Source organism: Artemia sp. Qi Xiang Cuo, chromosome 14 (genome assembly GCF_049724085.1).
Source record: "Artemia sp. Qi Xiang Cuo chromosome 14, ASM4972408v1, whole genome shotgun sequence".
NCBI lineage: Eukaryota > Metazoa > Arthropoda > Branchiopoda > Anostraca > Artemiidae > Artemia > Artemia sp. Qi Xiang Cuo.
The window spans coordinates 10088612-10106856 of NC_142807.1; the positions used below are offsets into that span (position 1 = coordinate 10088612).

An 18245-nucleotide genomic window follows, 5' to 3' on the forward strand; every position below is an offset into this window, starting at 1 on the left:
GTTAGAGATGAGTCTTGATGCTGCAACAAATGAGTCTTCAGGTTTCCAGTTCAGTGAACTTATGACCGACATCTAAGGACGGTTGAGACATGGTAAGCAGTGAAATAGGAAGACGTCAGCACTGCAGCACTTCATCACCACGCTGAATTCACTGACATCTGGAGGGTCTATAGTTTTAAGTAAGGACGGCTGAGACATGGTTAGCAGTGAGATAGGAAGACTTCAGCACTGCAACACTCCATCACTACGCTGAATTCACTGACATCTAGAGGATCTAAAGTTTTAAGTAAGGACGGCTGAGACATGGTTAGCAGTGATAAAGGAAGACTTCAGCACTGCAACACTCCATCACTACGCTGAATTCACTGACATCTAGAGGATATAAAGTTTTAAGTAAGGACGGCTGAGACATGGTTAGCAGTGAGATAGGAAGACTTCAGCACTGCAACACTCCATCACTACGCTGAATTCACTGACATCTAGAGGATCTAAAGTTTTAAGTAAGGACGGCTGAGACATGGTTAGCAGTGAAATAGGAAGACGTCACCACTGCAGCACTTCATCACTACGCTGAATTCACTGGTATCTGGAGGATATATAGTTTTGAAGTAAGGTTGCAAGTTCAAAGTTATGTATTCTTTAGCGGCTGAGGTTATTCACAAGTCCATCAGTCCGAACACAGATCTCCTCCCTCCTCAAACTAAGCAGATTTTATCGACTGGTTCGATCCTTTTTCTCCTACCTTAGTCGAGTATTAAGATGTAAATAATATACTTTTTGTAAATAATATGCTTAAAGAACAAGTGAAAATTAATTCTTAATCTTTGAACTGGTTAAGTAGAAATTCACAGAACCATATTAACGTTAAGAAATTAGGTTTAAAAAATCGGAAATTCAATTTTAAAATCAATTTACACATCGATATGAAGTACTAAAGTTTTAGGTAGCTGTGGAATATATTTATATGTGTAATGTATGTGTTGTATGTGTAATAAAATATGTTATATGTAGTACTAAAGTTTTAGGTAGCTGTGGAATATATTTATATATGTAATGTATGTGTTGTATGTGTAATAAAATATGTTATATGTGTAATGTTTCTCGTTGAATACGAGAAACAAAAACAAGCAAATTAGGAACTAGAAATTAACAGCTTAAGGAGGTGTAGCTTTGCTTCGATGATTTTCGACGTAGTACCTTAAATTAAATATTTTTTCGCTCAATGTAATCGCTGTATATAAGGTCGAAATATCCAGACTTTTGTATCTGTTTTCACTGTCTAATAAATGGACTTATCCCCATTTGAACGTTTATTTGCTTCAATGGTGTAATGAATTTGACAGAATATTAATAATTTAACAGTTTTTTCTTTTTACCCGTCTTATTTCTTTAGCATGCTATCTTATAGTGCCAAAGACAGTAAAAATGAAATCTGGTTGCTTGAATCGGCTAAGTTGAAACATACCCAACCATACTCATACGGAATCTCTATATTATTATAGGCTCATTAAATTATTTTGAAAATCGAGAGTTCATTTTTTATTGAAAAAGCCTTATGTAGTTTGCAGTTTTCGGTACTGGCTGGTGCTGAATTAAAAAAAAAAAAAAAAAAAAAAAAAAAAAAAAAAAAAACGTGGGTGAATAATGAGGAAAAAAAAGTTAAAAAAATGGGACCAAACAGCTTAAGAAGTTTTCCTTTGAAAGCGAAGTTGACTTTGGGAATGAACAAATTGTTGCTGGTTGAATTTTTGCGGCCGAAAAGTGTTGTCAAATTTCAATAATTAGTTTTGCTTACTTATTTTATTGCACGTCGAAACACAGCCAGAAACGTGATTCTGCCTTGAAATATTCAGAATTTTCAAACAACCGAAATAAAAATCTTTGAAAATCAGGTTTGAATAGACCTAAGATTGATATAGAAGGTAAAATATGTTTTTATTTTTTATCCTTGGTATGAAAATTTTTATTCATACAAGGATCTACTAACCATATGTATTAATAATAAAAGTTTTGTAACCAATGACGATGTTAAGGAAAAAGGTTGCAAATTGGGGTCCTCCAAATGGAGAAAGTACATTGGTGCATTTAGAAAGGACATTTAGTTTATGTTTTTATGGTTTGTTTGTTTTATTTTGTCTTTGGGGTTTTTATCCGTATATTTGTACTCTTTACCTACTTCTGTGCACTGAAGACGGTCGAATGGAGGGGTTTCGACTGAAACATCTGCATATTTTCTTTTCTTTTTTCACTGGCTGGTATTATCTTCGTTTTTTCGCCTTCACAAAATTTTCGTTTTAACTGGGCACATACTAGCCTGTTTAATTGAATAAATTTAACCCAGAGCCCTCTTTCACCAACCAAACCTTCCTTTCACATACTTCTACAACTCCTTTCGCGACGCAGCGTGCCCAGTACACTGTTCGCAGGTGCGGCTACCTCCCTCATCTGCCACATGACGCCCCAGCACCGGTAGTGTTTCACTTTGACCACACTCTGCACAGATAAAAACGTCCCGGATAACACCCCCCCTCCCCTCTACTACTTAGAAAGACAAAGCCTATAAACTCTGCGAAAAATTAAGCAAAATTAAGAAAAATCAAACAATTTATGAATTATAAATTTAATGGATTCTTTTGGTTGCAAGCCTAGCTGCAGTTCGTTTACTTTTCCCAGCATTTAAACTGTTCTGACCTTTGTTCGTAAGGTCATCATTTGTTTCTGAACAATTAAAATCAGAGACCAAATCTTACGAACTGCAGATAGGCTTGCAACCAAAAGAATCCATTCAATTTATAATTCATAAATTTGTTGATGAACCTGTGAGATTTAATTAGGGGTTATGGACCGGGGGTTAGGTGACCTTTATTGTTTTGCTCAAGTATAAATATATTCTTCATTCTTTGGGAGATTTCTATTGATTGGGAGGAGACGAGTAGTACGCTTATAGACATTCGTTTTTGTCAGTGATTAACTTAAAGAACTTTTTCGACAAAATAAGTTTTTCCAAGAAAAGTAAAGACCTCCATTAAACAAAAAATTAGCAAAAACAAAATCAAATAATCTACCAAGCGTGAAACTACCACAAATCAGCATCGATGAATAAATGAAACCCAGAACGAACAGAAATCACAATAATTAACCGAGTCAAACTCAAAACGAGCAGAAATTAACATAAGTAGGGCGTAAAATCCCTAGGCCTTCCCCAAGGCCAGAACAAAATTTGCACTTTACTGAAAAAGTTTAAATGTTTTTACTTTTATAACTTTAATAAATCAAATAATACAAACATTTTGATTAGTAAATATCAGTTTACGTATATTAAACTGACAATGCACATTCATTTGTATTTTTTCATTAAAGTGCAAATTTTGTTCTGGCCTTGGGAAGGCATGGGGGTTTTGCGCCCAACTTATGTTAATTTCTGCTCGTTTTGAGTTTGACTTGGTTAATTATTGTAATTTCTGTTCGTTTTGGGTTTCATTTATTTATCGATGCTGATTTGTGGTAGTTTCACGCTTGGTAGATCATTTGATTTTTTTTTGCTAATTTTTTGTTTAATGGAGTTCTTTACTTTTCTTTGAAAAACTTATTTTGTCGAAAAAGTTTTTTAAATTAATTTCTGTTCGTTTTATATTGACAGTCTTTTCAGGGAAAAAGAAAATAATAGTTTAAATCTTTTCGTTTTTTAAGACTTTATAGTTTGGCCTGCAAAATTTTGAATGAATGTATTTTGGAAAATGGTTGGTGTGAGAGGGCTGTTATTTACGATCCAATCATTTTCAATTGGTAAATAAGGCCCTAGCGGTTTCAATTTCCAATTGAATGATCTATTTTAAAGTCTTAACGTCAACGCTTTCAATTAAAACAATTTATGTCCCAAGGCATAAATTACAACCATTGCCCTGAGGTCTGGGGGGGAGTGGGCTGTCATCCTTAAAGACCTAATTTCCAAAACTTTGAACTACGTTGAATAAATTGGCTATCTAAGAATTTTGATTGGATGTGTTTGGGGAAAAGGTGGGCGTGAGAGGGGGGTTAGTTGCCCTCAAATCACATTCGACTATTAAAAAGGGTACTATCCCTTTGAATTTGAAATCGAATGAACCCTTTTTCAAGTTTCTATGACAAAGATTTCAATAAAAACCCTTATATGCCTCCAGGGCATAACTTATAATCCTTGCCCTGAGGGTTGTGAAGGATTGTCCTCCTCAAAAACGTATTTTCTATCTGGAACTCAACTGTGCTGAACAAAATGACTATCTTAAAATTTTGATTGGATGTGTTTGGGGGAATGATGGGCGTGGGGGAGGGACTAGTTGCCCTCCAATCACTTTCGACTACTAAAAAGGGCACTATCCCTTTGAATTTCCAATTGAATGAGATTTTTTAGAAGTTTCTACGACAACGCCTTCTTTAAAAACCTTATATACCCCTAGGCCATAACTTAAAACCCTTGCCCTGAGGGTAGTCGGGGAGTGTCCTCCTTAAAAACATATTCTTCTGTTCAACTGGCGCCAAGAAGAGGTCTCGTCTCTGAGGCTGGGAGAACTGTCTGTAGCCCCTGTCTCCCTTCTCTCTTCTTAAACAACCCGCTCCCTTCTTATTGATCATCTCCGTAAACGCCTGGCTTTTGCTTACATTAGAGTAGTCTCATCTAAAATCCGTTTCAACCTTTTAATTCTGGCTCGACTTTATAACGCAGTGTCCCTTCCCCATCTCCTGTATATAAGCCCGTCTTGGAGAATTTTTCATGAGCCAGAGAAAAGACAGCTCAGATCCACGTTATTCAAGTACTTGAAGTTCTTGTTGCGGCTCCCGCCATGGACAAGAAATTTGCACCTTGTTAAAAATTTTAAAATTGCGGACCCAACGGTAGCTGTAATTAAACAAATTAAACGGTACAACGAGAAAGTCTCTTCCCACCCTTGGTACCGTTTGCTAAGGCAGTAAATCCCTGTCCATTTAATTTTATTTGCACATCTCTTGTCATATTTAGTCTTTTTACTGTCTCTTGTCATATTTAGACTATTTGATTGAGTCCGTTGATTATGAATTGAAGTTATCAAGTATTTTGCTGTAGGTTAGGTTAGTTGAATTGAAGTTATCAATCATATTGCTTATGTTCTTCAGTACTTCGGAGTTAAAAAGTAAAATTTCTTTCGTACCTGCAGTGCAGTGTATAATTGAGTTTTTGTTTCTCGTCTTTGTAATTTGTTCGATTATGTGTTATGTGTTGTAATTTGTTCTTTGTGTATGTTTTTTCTTTTTTAGTGATACTCCGTCTTTTGCACCTTTTTTTGACGGGTAATAAATAAATAAAAAATATTTTCTATCTGGAAATCAACTACGCTTAACAAAATGGCTATCTCAAAATTTTTGATTGGATGTTTTTGGGGGATTGATGGGCGTGGGGGCGGCTAGTTGCCCTCCAATCACTTTCGACTATTGAAAAGGGTACTAGCCCTTCGAATTTCCAATCGAATGAGCCTGTTTTAAGGTTTCTACGACAACGCTTTCTATAAAAACCTTATATGCCCCCAGGCCATAACTTAAAATCCTTGCCCTGAGGGTTGTGGGGGAGTGCCCTTCTCAAAAACATATTTTCTATCTGGAAATCAACTACACTGAACATAATGGCTATTTCAAAATTTTGATTGGATGTTACAACGAAACAATAATAAAAAAAAAAGAGAAAAACGAGGATTATACAAGCCAGTGAAACATATGAACTAAAATGGAAATATTTCGGTCAAGACCTCCGCTTGACCGTCCTCAAGCGGACGTCTTGACCGAAATATTTGCATTTTAGTTCATATGTTTCACTGGCTTGTATAATCCTCGTTTTTCTCTCTTTTTTTTTATTGTTGTTTCGTTGTATCATGATTAGCCAGTGTGGTCTTAGAAATTATTTTTGATTGGATGGGTTTGGTGGAATGATGGGCGTGGGGGGGGGGGTGCTAGTTGCCCTCCAATCACTTTCGACTATTAAAAAGGGCACTAGCCACCCCAATTTCTAATCAAATGAGCTCTTTTCGAAGTTTCTACGACAATTCCTTCAATACGAAGTGCCTTTCTAAGAAAAAAAAACACATTGTTGCCACATCGTTCTTTACTTAGGCAGCGCTAGCGCGCTGCCTATGAATGGAAGTGTTATTTCAGACGTGAGTTTAATTCCTACTTATTTATTTGCATTTTTTTTTGTTTTTTCTCTCTTCGTGTGTTAGTTTTGTTTTATTTCGATGTATATTATTTTTAAAGAACATTTTTTTTTTCTCCTTTTTTTCCGTTGAGAAAGGCTCCCGGACATGGGACCGAAATATTCGAAGTATTTTTTAATTAAGTGTTTATTTTGTTTTTATTTATTCACTGCTTTAATAAAATTAAAATCCGTTTTTCTTGCCTAATTTTTCGTAAATGGAAAAGCAGTGTGATCTAAGAAATTATTTATATAAACTCTTTGCCTAAGGGTACATACCAATGGAAGATGCCGCGAGCCTGCCAAGAGCCTCCACCTATAATTTCAAATAGAGCCCTTAAATAAGGAAGATTAGCAAGGCTTAATGCGAATAAAATGAAAAAAAATTGGTAAAAAAAAAGTGCTATCTCTGTTGAAAAACTAATAGGCAAACAAAAACTGTTCCATTTTAGGTGGGACAGTTTTTAAATTATACACGAGCACGGTGAGGACGGAAAATGCTATGGATCCGAACCAGTTTGAGGTTAGCATGCCTCTTCTTTGGTTTTAACTAGCCTAAGTCTGTCTAGGCGTCACAAAGCATCACAACAAGAACATGCAACTATGGTTGTTCCTGACTGAATTAAATAAAAAAAACAAGTTTTTTAAACTGAAAGTAAGGAGCGACATTAAAACTTCAAACGACCAGAAATTATTACGTATATGAAAGGGGCTGATCCCTCCTCAACGCCTCGGTCTTTACACTACATTTTGTTACTTTTTAAAAAAATAGAGTAGTTAGAAAAAATCAGACTTTAGTGTAAAGAGCGAGGCGTTGAGGAGGGGACAGCTCCTTTCATATACAGAATAATTTCTGTTCATTTTAAGTTTTAATGTCGCTCCTTACTTTCAGTTAAAAAAACTTGTTTTTTTTATTTAATTTATGACCGTTTTTTAGTTAATGCAGCTTTTATTTGCATAAAAATTTTACTTTTCTTTTGCTAAATGGATGTCTTTACAAATTAACTTACGTAACTAACTTCTATATTCGTATATTTTTCTTCTGGCAAAAAATACAAAGTTGCAGATTTTTGCAGATATGAGCTTGAAACCTATGTAATAGGGTTTTCTGATACGCTGAGTCTGACGGTGTGATTTTCATTAAAATTCTTTCACTTTTAGGGGATTTTTCCCCCCTCTTTAAAAAATCGAGTAAATTTTCTCAGGCTCGTAGCCTTTGATTAGTAACACTAAACTTAATAAAATTTATATATTTAGGATCAGCATTATAAACACATTCTTTTGATACATTTATTGACATCAAAATTTCGTTTTTAAAAGTTTCGATTACTATTGAGCCGTATCGCTTGTTTTTTTTATTGTTTTTTTTATTACGTATATGTTATTACGTATATGAGGGGGTTCTCCCCTTAGTCAATACCACGCTCTTTACGTTAAAAGTTAAAAAAAAATTTGATTCACAAACCCCTGAATCACAAAGGCCGTTTAATTAGAATAGATAGCTATTTTGAAAGCACTAAAAAAAAAAACTGTAGCGTAAAGAGCGAGGTATTGACTTGGGGGAGAGCCCCCTCACATACGTTATAATTTCTGTTCGTTTTAAGTTCTAATATTCCTTCTTACATTTCAGTTGAAAAAACTTGTTTTTTTTTATTTAATTTCTGATCGTTTTTTAAATAATGCTTGGAAATCCGGCGCCCCCTTCATAGAAATATCCCTTACCCCAAAGAAACATCCTCCACGGAAATATTCTCAAGAGTAACCCCCTTCTCTAGCCCTCCCCCCCTCCAGAAAAAATCCTTCCTGAAAATGGTTGTATACTTCCCAATAACCAATAAATAATGCTGGCAAGTCCGGCGCCCCCTTCATGGCAATTTCCCTTCCCCCATTAAAAATTCCTTCATGAACAGATCCTCCAACATAACCCCCGACCCACCCTTCCCTACAACTACCAGAAAAAAAACCTCCTGAAAATTTCTGTATACTTCCCAATAACCAATACTATATGTTAACATTGGGTAAAGTTCATAACTTTTAGCCCTCCCTCTGGGAACTTCGGGGGATTAAGTCATCCTAAAAGACATAGTTAAAATATTTTCGACCATGCTTAACAAAATGGGTATCCCAGAATTTTGATCGTGTGACTTGGGGAAAAAAATAAGCATGGAAGGGGGGCTAGCTGTCCTCCATTTTTTTTGGTCACTTAAAAAGGGCACTAGAACTTTTAATTTCCGTTCCAATGAGCCCCTCCCACGATATTCTAGGACCACTGGGTCAATACGATCACCCCTGGGAAAAAGAAAAACAAACAAATAAACACGCATCCGTGATCTTTCTTCTGGCAAAAAATGTAAAATTCCACATTTTTGTAGATATGATCTTGAAACCTCTACAGTAGGGTTCTCTGATACGCTAAACATGATGGTGTGATTTTCATTAAGGTTCTATAGCTTTTAGGGGGTCTTTCCCCCTTTTTTTGAAAATCAGCCAAATTTTCTCAGGCGCCTAACTTTTGATAGGTAGCACTAAACCTGATGAAAGTTATATATTTGAAATCAACATTGAAATTTGATTCTTTTGATATATCTATTGGTATCAAAAACCCGTTTTCTAGAGTTTCGGTTACCATTGAGCCGGGTCGCTCCTTACTTACAGTTCGTTACCACGAACTGTTTGATAGACTCTGCTTATTTTCAATCCTATTAATTAGGGGCCATAAACTTACTGTTGCGGAACGTTTATTTGAATTCCTTTTTTAGGGATTTGGTTTGCATCCATTGTTCAGCATTTTCAAACACATACTATATAGTCTCGACCTGGTGCCAATTAACTTCCACCATTGTCAATTAACTTGTTAATTGACAATCGGCTAATTGCTCAGTTAACCAATGGTGCTAATTAACTTCCCTGAATTGAAAAAGGGGTTTAGAGTCAGTACTTTCAAACTAACGAGTACTAACGAGGAGGAACTAACGAGTACTAACGAGTAGGAACTGATTCCATATCATTCTTTGGGACATTTTACGGATATGCTAATACAAAGTTTCTTCACAGACATGATTAATACCATATTCGTCAAGGAGACTTTGTAGACAACTAACCTTGAGTGTGCATTACTTTTGACAACAATTTTTTTTTATAGTCACCCCACTTTCCGTTATAGTCAGTTGGAGGGTGGATGAAAAAAAAACTTAGAATGTAAATTGTTGACAATGGTATAGAAAAGGGATACAAATTTGGGTAAACAGCTCTGCCGTTTGAACGGATCAAAAATAACTTGCAATTCTGGAAACTGGCGTTAGTGCAAGCAAAAAAAATCACCAACACCATCTAGCTTTTATCATTTCTGAAAAATAAGAAGTATATATCGTAAAAACAGCATTTGTGAAATATTAACTCTGGAGAAACTGCCAAAAAAAATGTTAATCGCTAGTTTTTATTTTCATGCAACAATTATGTGAAAACAATCTCCATAAACACTTTGGTCTTCTACGTAATAGAAAAAACTAAAAATTCATCAACATAGTTCAGTTCAGTTTGTTCTTATTATTCCCGGTTTTCCCATTTTCTATTGTATCTGCCCCCATGGTATTGAAATCAAAGCCTCGTGTCTGTTTACAGTTTCCCAGATATCGGATCGGAACATAGAGCTTGCTGACAAAGTACCTCAATCTACTTATAAGCGTCTTCGCGCCCACAATAGCCTCACTCGTTTACTTTAGATTTCTTCTTTTCTTTTGTGAAGCGTTTGTTTTGTTTCTTTTATATTCAGGTTTATACTCCTTGTTTTCTCTTTTCTTGCTTTGTATTGTTTCGTTGTATTTTTTCTTCTTTATTTTGTACTCCACTGTCTTTTTTTAAACTGGGTAAATAAATAAAATAGTTTTCCCAATTTCGCTTTCCTCCCAAATTTCTAGTTTTTTTTTATCCCTTTTTAAAAATAACTGTCCCTATATATCTTTTTTATCTGGTTTTTGAAATTAAAAATTTTATTTTCCTATTTACATTTCGTACACATTTTCATTGTATCTCATGGAGTTGCCATATTCATTTCTGTAACCTGTTTCTTATTGTGTTCGTTTTCTGTAAAAAATACGACTTTGGCCCGTCAGGGCGTGTCGCAGTTTTCTTTTTTTTTTTGGTGGGGGGGGTACTGAAAAAAACTTTAAAAAACACATCAAAAATTGGCTTACATTCACTTTTTGTTAAGTTTTAAGGAGTCAGACATTTAGGGGGGGGGGGGTCAATAAGTTTGGTGGGTCAGACTAGCTTCTGGAAGGCCGAAATATTATTTTTTTTAGTTTTATTTTTGGCTAGTTTTAGTAGTTTTGGCTACTTTCGCTCAGTTTTGCACTTCATGGTCAAGACTTGTATTCAGAGTACGACGAAGCCTATCTGCAGGTGTTTATTTAAGGAGGGACAAATTCCATGAAAAATCAGAGAAAATAAAAAGTAACTTGGATATTTTTTTGTGGGAGGGGGGGGGGGTGATCCTTTGTAAGTGCATGGGTCCGACTCTTGATATTCTAGGAAATGGATTCAGTGGATAAATGATGTCGGTATTTAAAGTCTTCTACAAATTTTTGTCTTTATTTCACGAATTTGTGTCAAAAAGTCTACGAATTTTTGTATTTATTAGTGTCTTTCTGCATAAATTGTCATTTGGAAGATCGCTCAAACTTGCGAGGGAGTTGCAAAGAATCTACTTCGATGGCTCTTGACGTTTTAAAACCTAAAATAACTGAAGGTTTTAAAACCTAAAATCACTGGCGCAAAAACATTTTGTATTTTTTTGCCCATTTTGTATTTTTTTTACCCAAAAAAACTGAAGATTTTAAAACCTAAAATCACTGGTGCAAATAGATTTTGTATTTATTTGTCCATTTTGTATTTTTTTGCCCCAAAAAAACTGAAGGTTTTAAAACCTAAAATCACTGGCTCAAAAACATTTTTTATTTTTTTGCCTTCACAACATTATTAGCTAAACTGACAAAACTTGACTTTCCTTCATTACTTTTTTTCAGCTGGCAATTCTGTTAAACATTGATGTTTCTGATGCTCAAAATGCTATATCTTTATTTTGTCGGCTGGGATTTGCAAAGAAGAAGAAATTTGAGGACCCATCAATGCGCTTACATTACTCCTGGAAATCAAATAGGCATGTTTTTATTTTATTATATCATTACGCATTATGTTATTTTATTATTTTGTTATATTTTTCGTATATTTTATTATTATTAATTTCATTTTATTACATTTTATTGTTTATTATATCTTATTATTTTATACAATATTATTATGTTTTATTGTTTTATGAAATATTAGTATCTTTTATTAAATTGTTATCGTTGGCATTTTCTAAGGACAAGCTTCTAATCCATTCAGAACGACTCTCTAAGATCTTCTAGATAAATAGTTTGGTAGAACAGCAATGGTTATAGCAGATCGTCATGTCTACCCAGGGAGATGCATCCCATCCCTCCACTTGGAATAAAATTTTGATTTGAATAAACAATCAATTGCACATGTTTAAGTAAAAGCAGATTATAATTATGTATCTGTTTGAATCTAATGATGTCTCTTCCTGTTAGGGTTTTTTTTTCAAGAGAGAAAAGTAGTCAAAGACCATTTCCCGATAAACTGAAATTCATGTTATACAAATAAAGGCAAAAAAAGGAAACTACAGGAAAAAACTGAAGTGTTGCTCCCGCAACACAATTATATATTACAAGTATGGTTTTGATAGCATTCATTGTTTTGACAGGACTGACTTCGACTTATTTTCTCAATTCTTTTTTTATTATTACATTTTAGTAAAATCTGTTCTGGCGAATCTTCTATTGTAGAGTCCATTTGCCATGCAATTTTAGTGTCAAAAAACAACAGCCCAAGACTTTCTTTTTGTATTTTTGACACCGATTCGGAATTCAGCATTAAATAGTGTTTGGTTATTTTGACAAAAACAATGTTTGTTTTTTCGAAAAAAAAAACGTTGAAAAAATAGTTAACTTAGAACAAGTATATGCATTCTTTTTGTTTTCCTTTAAATAATTCTGTGTTTCTGTATCTGGAATTGGAAGAAATCTGGAATTAAGTTTTGAAGATTTTTTTATTTTCTTCAGCTTCAGCTTTTTTATTTTATCTCTTCTTTTTCTTTTAAGGTAATGATAATGTAAAAAAAAGAATAGTAATGACAAGTAAATGATAAAATAACCGAATAAGAAGCACCCATGTTGAGACATCGTACCTCCAAGATGTAAAGCAAAGTATTCTATGTATAAGGGTGTTAAATTTTTGGGCAGAAAGAGGCTGTGTTGTTAAAAGGGGGGGGGTTTATTAATCGAGAGTAAATAAGAAAACGATTCGAGTTAATCGCTTGGGAGGGTATATGGCGGATAAATGGATATATTCTGAGATAGAAAGATGAAACAATTTCTCTAAAATGGCCAATTTGTTTCCCCTAATGTAACTAGGTGTTAGTTTGGGTGGTTAAGTCATGTAGAGAGGGGATTCGCGTGAATATCATCATAGAAACCCTTAACTTTCAATGAAAATATACCATTGGATTGGACTCAAGCCCTTGGTATTTTGCGTGTCATTATAAATTTCCATTGTTTATTTTGAAGCCCGCATTTATTACTACTACTACTACTACTAATAACTCAACACAGCAACAAGCCGCCTGAGGCCAACAGAGCCACGCACGCTCCTCCTCCATCTCAATATATTCAAATCCTCACTTTTCACATCCGCCCGTGAAGCTCCCATTTCCTTTAAATCTTTTTCTATGACGTCCTCCCACCCCAAACGGGGACGACCTGCTTTCCGTTTAGTCCTAGATGGTTAGCCGAAAAAAACAATCTTCGGCAATCTGTCATCCTTCATCCGCATAACGTGCCCTAACCACCTCAATCTTTCTTTCATTATAGCCCTAGAGAGCGGTATTGAACCACATTTTTCGTATAGTCTACTGTTTGAAATACGGTCAGTCAGCTGGGTACCCAGAACAATCCTTAAGCAATTTCTCTGGAGAACATCTAGCAAATCTTCATCCGCTTTTCGGAGCGCCCATGCTTCAGAGCCATATTTGACCACTGTCATCACTGTAGCTTCTAATATCCTAATCTTGGTTTGCAGACTTATCTTCCTATTCTTCCAAACTTTTTTTAACTGTGAAAAAACACCCTGAGCCTTGGCTATTCTATTTTTAATATCTTCACTGATCCCACCATCTTTACTAATAATACTACCAAGGTAAGTGAAGCTGCCCACCTGATCATTCTTTTCATTACCCAACGTCACCTTTTCATCTCCACTTATTCATAGCCTTAGTGACTTAGTCTTCCTAACATTAATTTTCAAACCAATTCTAGCACCCTGAACTCGCAAAACCTCTAAAACTTCATTCATTTTGCTCACACTTTCATCTAGGATACTTAAATCATCAGCATAATCCAAGTCTAGGAGACTTTTTACTCCCCATTTGATTCCGTGGTCTCCCATTGCCTTTCCTGTGCTCCTTAAAACAAAGTCCATCAAAATAATCCATATAAAGGGGGATAGAACACAGCCCTGCTTAATTCCTGATTTAATGCGAAACCAGTTGCTAACCTCATTTCCTACCTTAACCGCAGCAGTGTTATTCTCGTACATAGCACTAATCACTTTAGTGTATTTGTCCGGTATACCGTACAAGGATAAAACCTGTACTAAAGCTCTTCTATCAACAGAATCGAACGCTTGCTCGTAATCTATAAAACTGAGGACCAAAGGTGTTTGAAAACTCAGGCACTTCTCAATTATTAGCCTAAGAGTGAAAATTTGGTCGACACATCCTCTACCTTTTCTAAAACCGCAATGCTCTTCTCTTAAAACTTTGTCTACGACATCCCTCAGTCTAAAAAGTATCATATTACTAAGTAATTTGCTATCTACAGAGACCAGACTAATGCCTCGATAATTACCACACTCATTTTTATCACCTTTCTTATAAAGTGGTTTAATTAAGGTTTTCCTAAAATCGTTAGGTACTTCCCCTTTTTCAAAAATCATATTCATAATCTTCAATAACTTATTTCTGACCTCAGAGCCACCATATTTAAGAAACTCATTTACCACCCTATCAGCACCTGGAGCCTTATTATTCTTTAATCCTTTTAGTACTGTTGTTAATTACTCCTCACAAAACAAATCTTCCTTCACATCCAAAGTATCACGAACTTTTTCATTTTCCTCTATATTTTTTCCTGCATCTCTATCTCGGTTAAACAAGTTCTCAAAATGTTCGGCCCATCTCTCTTTAGTTTTTTCCTTATCGCTAATTGCGACCCCATTCCTATCTTTAACTGGGACAAGTCCGGATTGACTACTCCCTCTCAATTTTTTTAACGTGCCAGTACAATATTTTACTATTATGCCGTGTAGCTGCATCTTCCAGATCCTCGGCAATTTTATCCATGGCCTCCACTTCACACCTCCTTAGTTCATATTTTAATGGTTTCTCCACTTTCTTTACATTCCTGTTGTTTTAATATGATCTATCACTCAGATAATTCTCGTACAAGTCCTTTCTCCTTTCTATTAAACATAAAGCTTTTTCACTGATATTCTTAGCTGCAGTTCTAGCTCTCTTCCCTAAGACACCTTCCGCAACTTCACAAATTATTTTTCTAAAATTATTCCAACCCTCTTACACATTATCAAATTTTAAACTCGAGTTTAGTATTCAACTATTCCTGGAAAGTTTCTCTCAAATTCTCATCCCGGAGTCTACCAACATCATAACTTCCCGGGAGGTAGTTACCCTTCCGATATTTCAGATTTAAATTATCCCTTGACACTACTAGATAGTGATCTTTACTTTTAACATCAATAACGGCACTCATTTATACCCTAGAATCTTGTATTGATCCTGCCAGTCTTCGATTTACTATAATATAATCAATCAGGTTTGCTGTCTTGCCGTCACGTGAATACCATGTTAACTTAATGGCCATTTTATGACCAAACACCGTATTGGTTATAACTAAATTGTCATACTTACAAAATTGCTAAAGTCTGTAGCCATTACTGTTTTCTTTTCCTACCCCAAATTTACCTTGGCTGGGATACCATCTATCCCTATTTCTACCAACCTGGGCGTTAAAATCTCCCAGTAATAACATCATATTTCTACCTGGGACCTTGTCTATTTGCTCGTGTAACTGTAAGTAAAATTCATCTGAGTCCCTAGTATCTCCGTCAAACGGTTCTACAGGGGCGTATACTACTATAACTGATACCCTGAACTTTCTAGTCATAAAGTGAGCAATTAGTATTCTATTATTAATACCTTCCCAGCCAAAACAAAACTTAGCAGCTGCCTTCTTCATCATGAGCCCTACTCCCTGTCTATGGACCCCATCCTTCCTGCCTGAGTAAACAAATTCTATATCACCTAATTTCATACTTCCTACTCCTGGGATATGATTTTCTGAAACTCCTAATAAATCCAGTTCGAATCGTCTGAATTCGTCTGTCAAAATGTCGATACGATAGTCATTTTTTAACGTCGTAACATTCCAAGTTCCAATTTTCATGTTCTTTAAATCATTGAAATTATTTTCGCCCCAGGAAAAGCAATGATCCCTGATACCAGTGCAGGACGGGGATCACATATCTTCTCAAGTCTACACCGAAGTGCTTAAGCCGGCTTAGAACCGGATAGCAAGAAGTCCCTGGGACCTCCATGAATGGAGGCTTTGTGGAATCCTGGGTCCATCTTGGTCACAACATGGTTTTCAGCACTTGACGATGCTCTTCTATCAACAAGAGTCGAAATCCTGCACAGACAGTCTCAAGCCTATTACCTCCGACTCATTATATGTTCATGCCTACAAATATTATGCTACTACGGGGAGGCAACCCATAATAGATAAATTAGCTAAGAAGAGGTTTTTCAGCCCAAAGACGCCCATCAAAACATACCAAGCCAAGAAGAATTGTCCATTAGTCAGAATCCTGTGCAAATGCTGTGTCGTTTACTAGGCTATAATTTCCTCGAGGGACGCCACTCCTCAAGTGTGAATAGTGTTGACCGCAAGGTCCCCAGTCTTGCAGATACCCCGAAAAGGTCGAGGCAAACCTTTGCAGAGGCCGTTATCCATAGCTCTTGATTTTACGCCCTGCCGCAGTTGTCCTTCTATAAAGGATCCTCCCATAATGGTGTTCTGCATCACCATGCAATTTAACCCATTACTGGGAGAAGGTATAGAACTCATGGAACGTGTGGACAAACAAGTGGGCCCTTTTGAGTGTACATTTGAGGGGCCTTCTTCCTCCTTTGCCTATATTTATGACCCCGGGCGAGGGTGTCTCAGATGCTATTATGGACCCCCAGGGACAAGGTCCCCCCTTGGTCCGTGCCTCCTGTGGAGGTACCCAAACACGCAAACTATTCTATCGATTAACACATAAAAAAAGATACTAGCCTCAACAGAGGCGCCATAGTTTGGGGAAATGGGGAGACAAATACTATTTCAAAAGTAACAAAGCAAAGGGACGTTGAAAATTAAAAACCAGACTAAAAAAAACTGTTGAGAGAGCACAAATTAAAATCAAAGCTTAAATAACGCAATGCATCCTGGTCATCTTTTATTTAATTTAATATCAATTATTAATAAAAAAAACTTAACATAAACACATCCCTTCCAAATGCCACCGTATGATATAGAGGAGAGTTAATCAAACAAATTCACAAAAAGAAAAAAAAATAACTAAAAAAATAACATCAAATAAATAACCTTGCATTGTCTGCAATATCATTTGTTTGAATTTCCAGTCTCTTTGTATTACTATTAGTATATGCTGCCCGCCAACATGGACAAGGCCTTGAATTTACTTGGTGAACTGTGCCAGGGACTTTTTTAGGAGTAAATCATGTTCCTTTTTTCGGCTAAAATCATTTTCCCTTGAAAATACTAATTTTATATTCGTGATTCAGAGATAGTTAATAAATTGTTCTTAACAATACAAATTTCGATAGAGTTGGATAATAGAGTTAATTAAGAAATTATCAAGACTCGGTTATCATGTTGATAAAGAACAAATTAAGAGCAATTAACATGCGGATTTATCTAAAAGAAATAAAGAACAGAAAATTGATAAAAACAAAATCACTCACTTCCTAAAAAAAAAAAAAATCTTAATGAGCCTTGAAGTGGCTGATGAGTAGTGGCCAGAACTGGCCAATTCTTTTAAAACCATTTATTTATATCGTCCATCCCATGGAGAAAGCTAAATTCTAACGATTTTTTTCAGTGTCTTGTACTTTTCGGTATTTTTCCTTTAATAAAACACAATAGGATATTTCGAAGCGAGGATTTGTATTACAAAATAATATGGGAGATTAGAGTTCAAAATACAATGTGAAACACATCAATTTATATATATAAAATGTGTTGCACCGGTAGCTGCAACCTATCAAAGAAGGAACCATGGCCCAAAGTAACAAAGTAACACATCAATTTATATATATAAAATGTGTTGCACCGGTAGCTGCAACCTATCAAAGAAGGAACCATGGCCCAAAGTAACAAAGTAACACATCAATTTATATATATAAAATGTGTTGTACCGGTAGCTGCAACCTATCAAAGAAGGAACCATGGCCCAAAGTAACAAAGTAACACAGCAATTTATATATATAAAATGTGTTGCACCGGTAGCTGCAACCTATCAAAGAAGGAACCATGGCCCAAAGTAACAAAGTAACACATCAATTTGTATATATAAAATGTGTTGCACCGGTAGCTGCAACCTATCAAAGAAGGAACCATGGCCCAAAGTAACAAAGTAGCACAGCAATTTATATATATAAAATGTGTTGCACCGGTAGCTGCAACCTATCAAAGAAGGAACCATGGCCCAAAGTAACAAAGTAACACATCAATTTATATATATAAAATGTGTTGTACCGGTAGCTGCAACCTATCAAAGAAGGAACCATGGCCCAAAGTAACAAAGTATCACATCAATTTATATATATAAAATGTGTTGCACCGGTAGCTGC

At 35.6% G+C, this 18245-nt stretch overlaps 1 protein-coding gene across 1 annotated transcript in view; it reads left to right on the plus strand.

Moving 5' to 3' along the window:
* The window catches only part of LOC148944112 (protein FAM91A1), a 95182-nt gene that overhangs the window by 43161 nt on the left and 33776 nt on the right, over positions 1 to 18245 (plus strand). The window contains exon 6 of the mRNA XM_089100259.1: positions 11221 to 11354. Within this exon, the coding sequence (XP_088956385.1) occupies positions 11221 to 11354 (134 nt within the window). The remainder of the gene's footprint in view (positions 1 to 11220; positions 11355 to 18245) is intronic.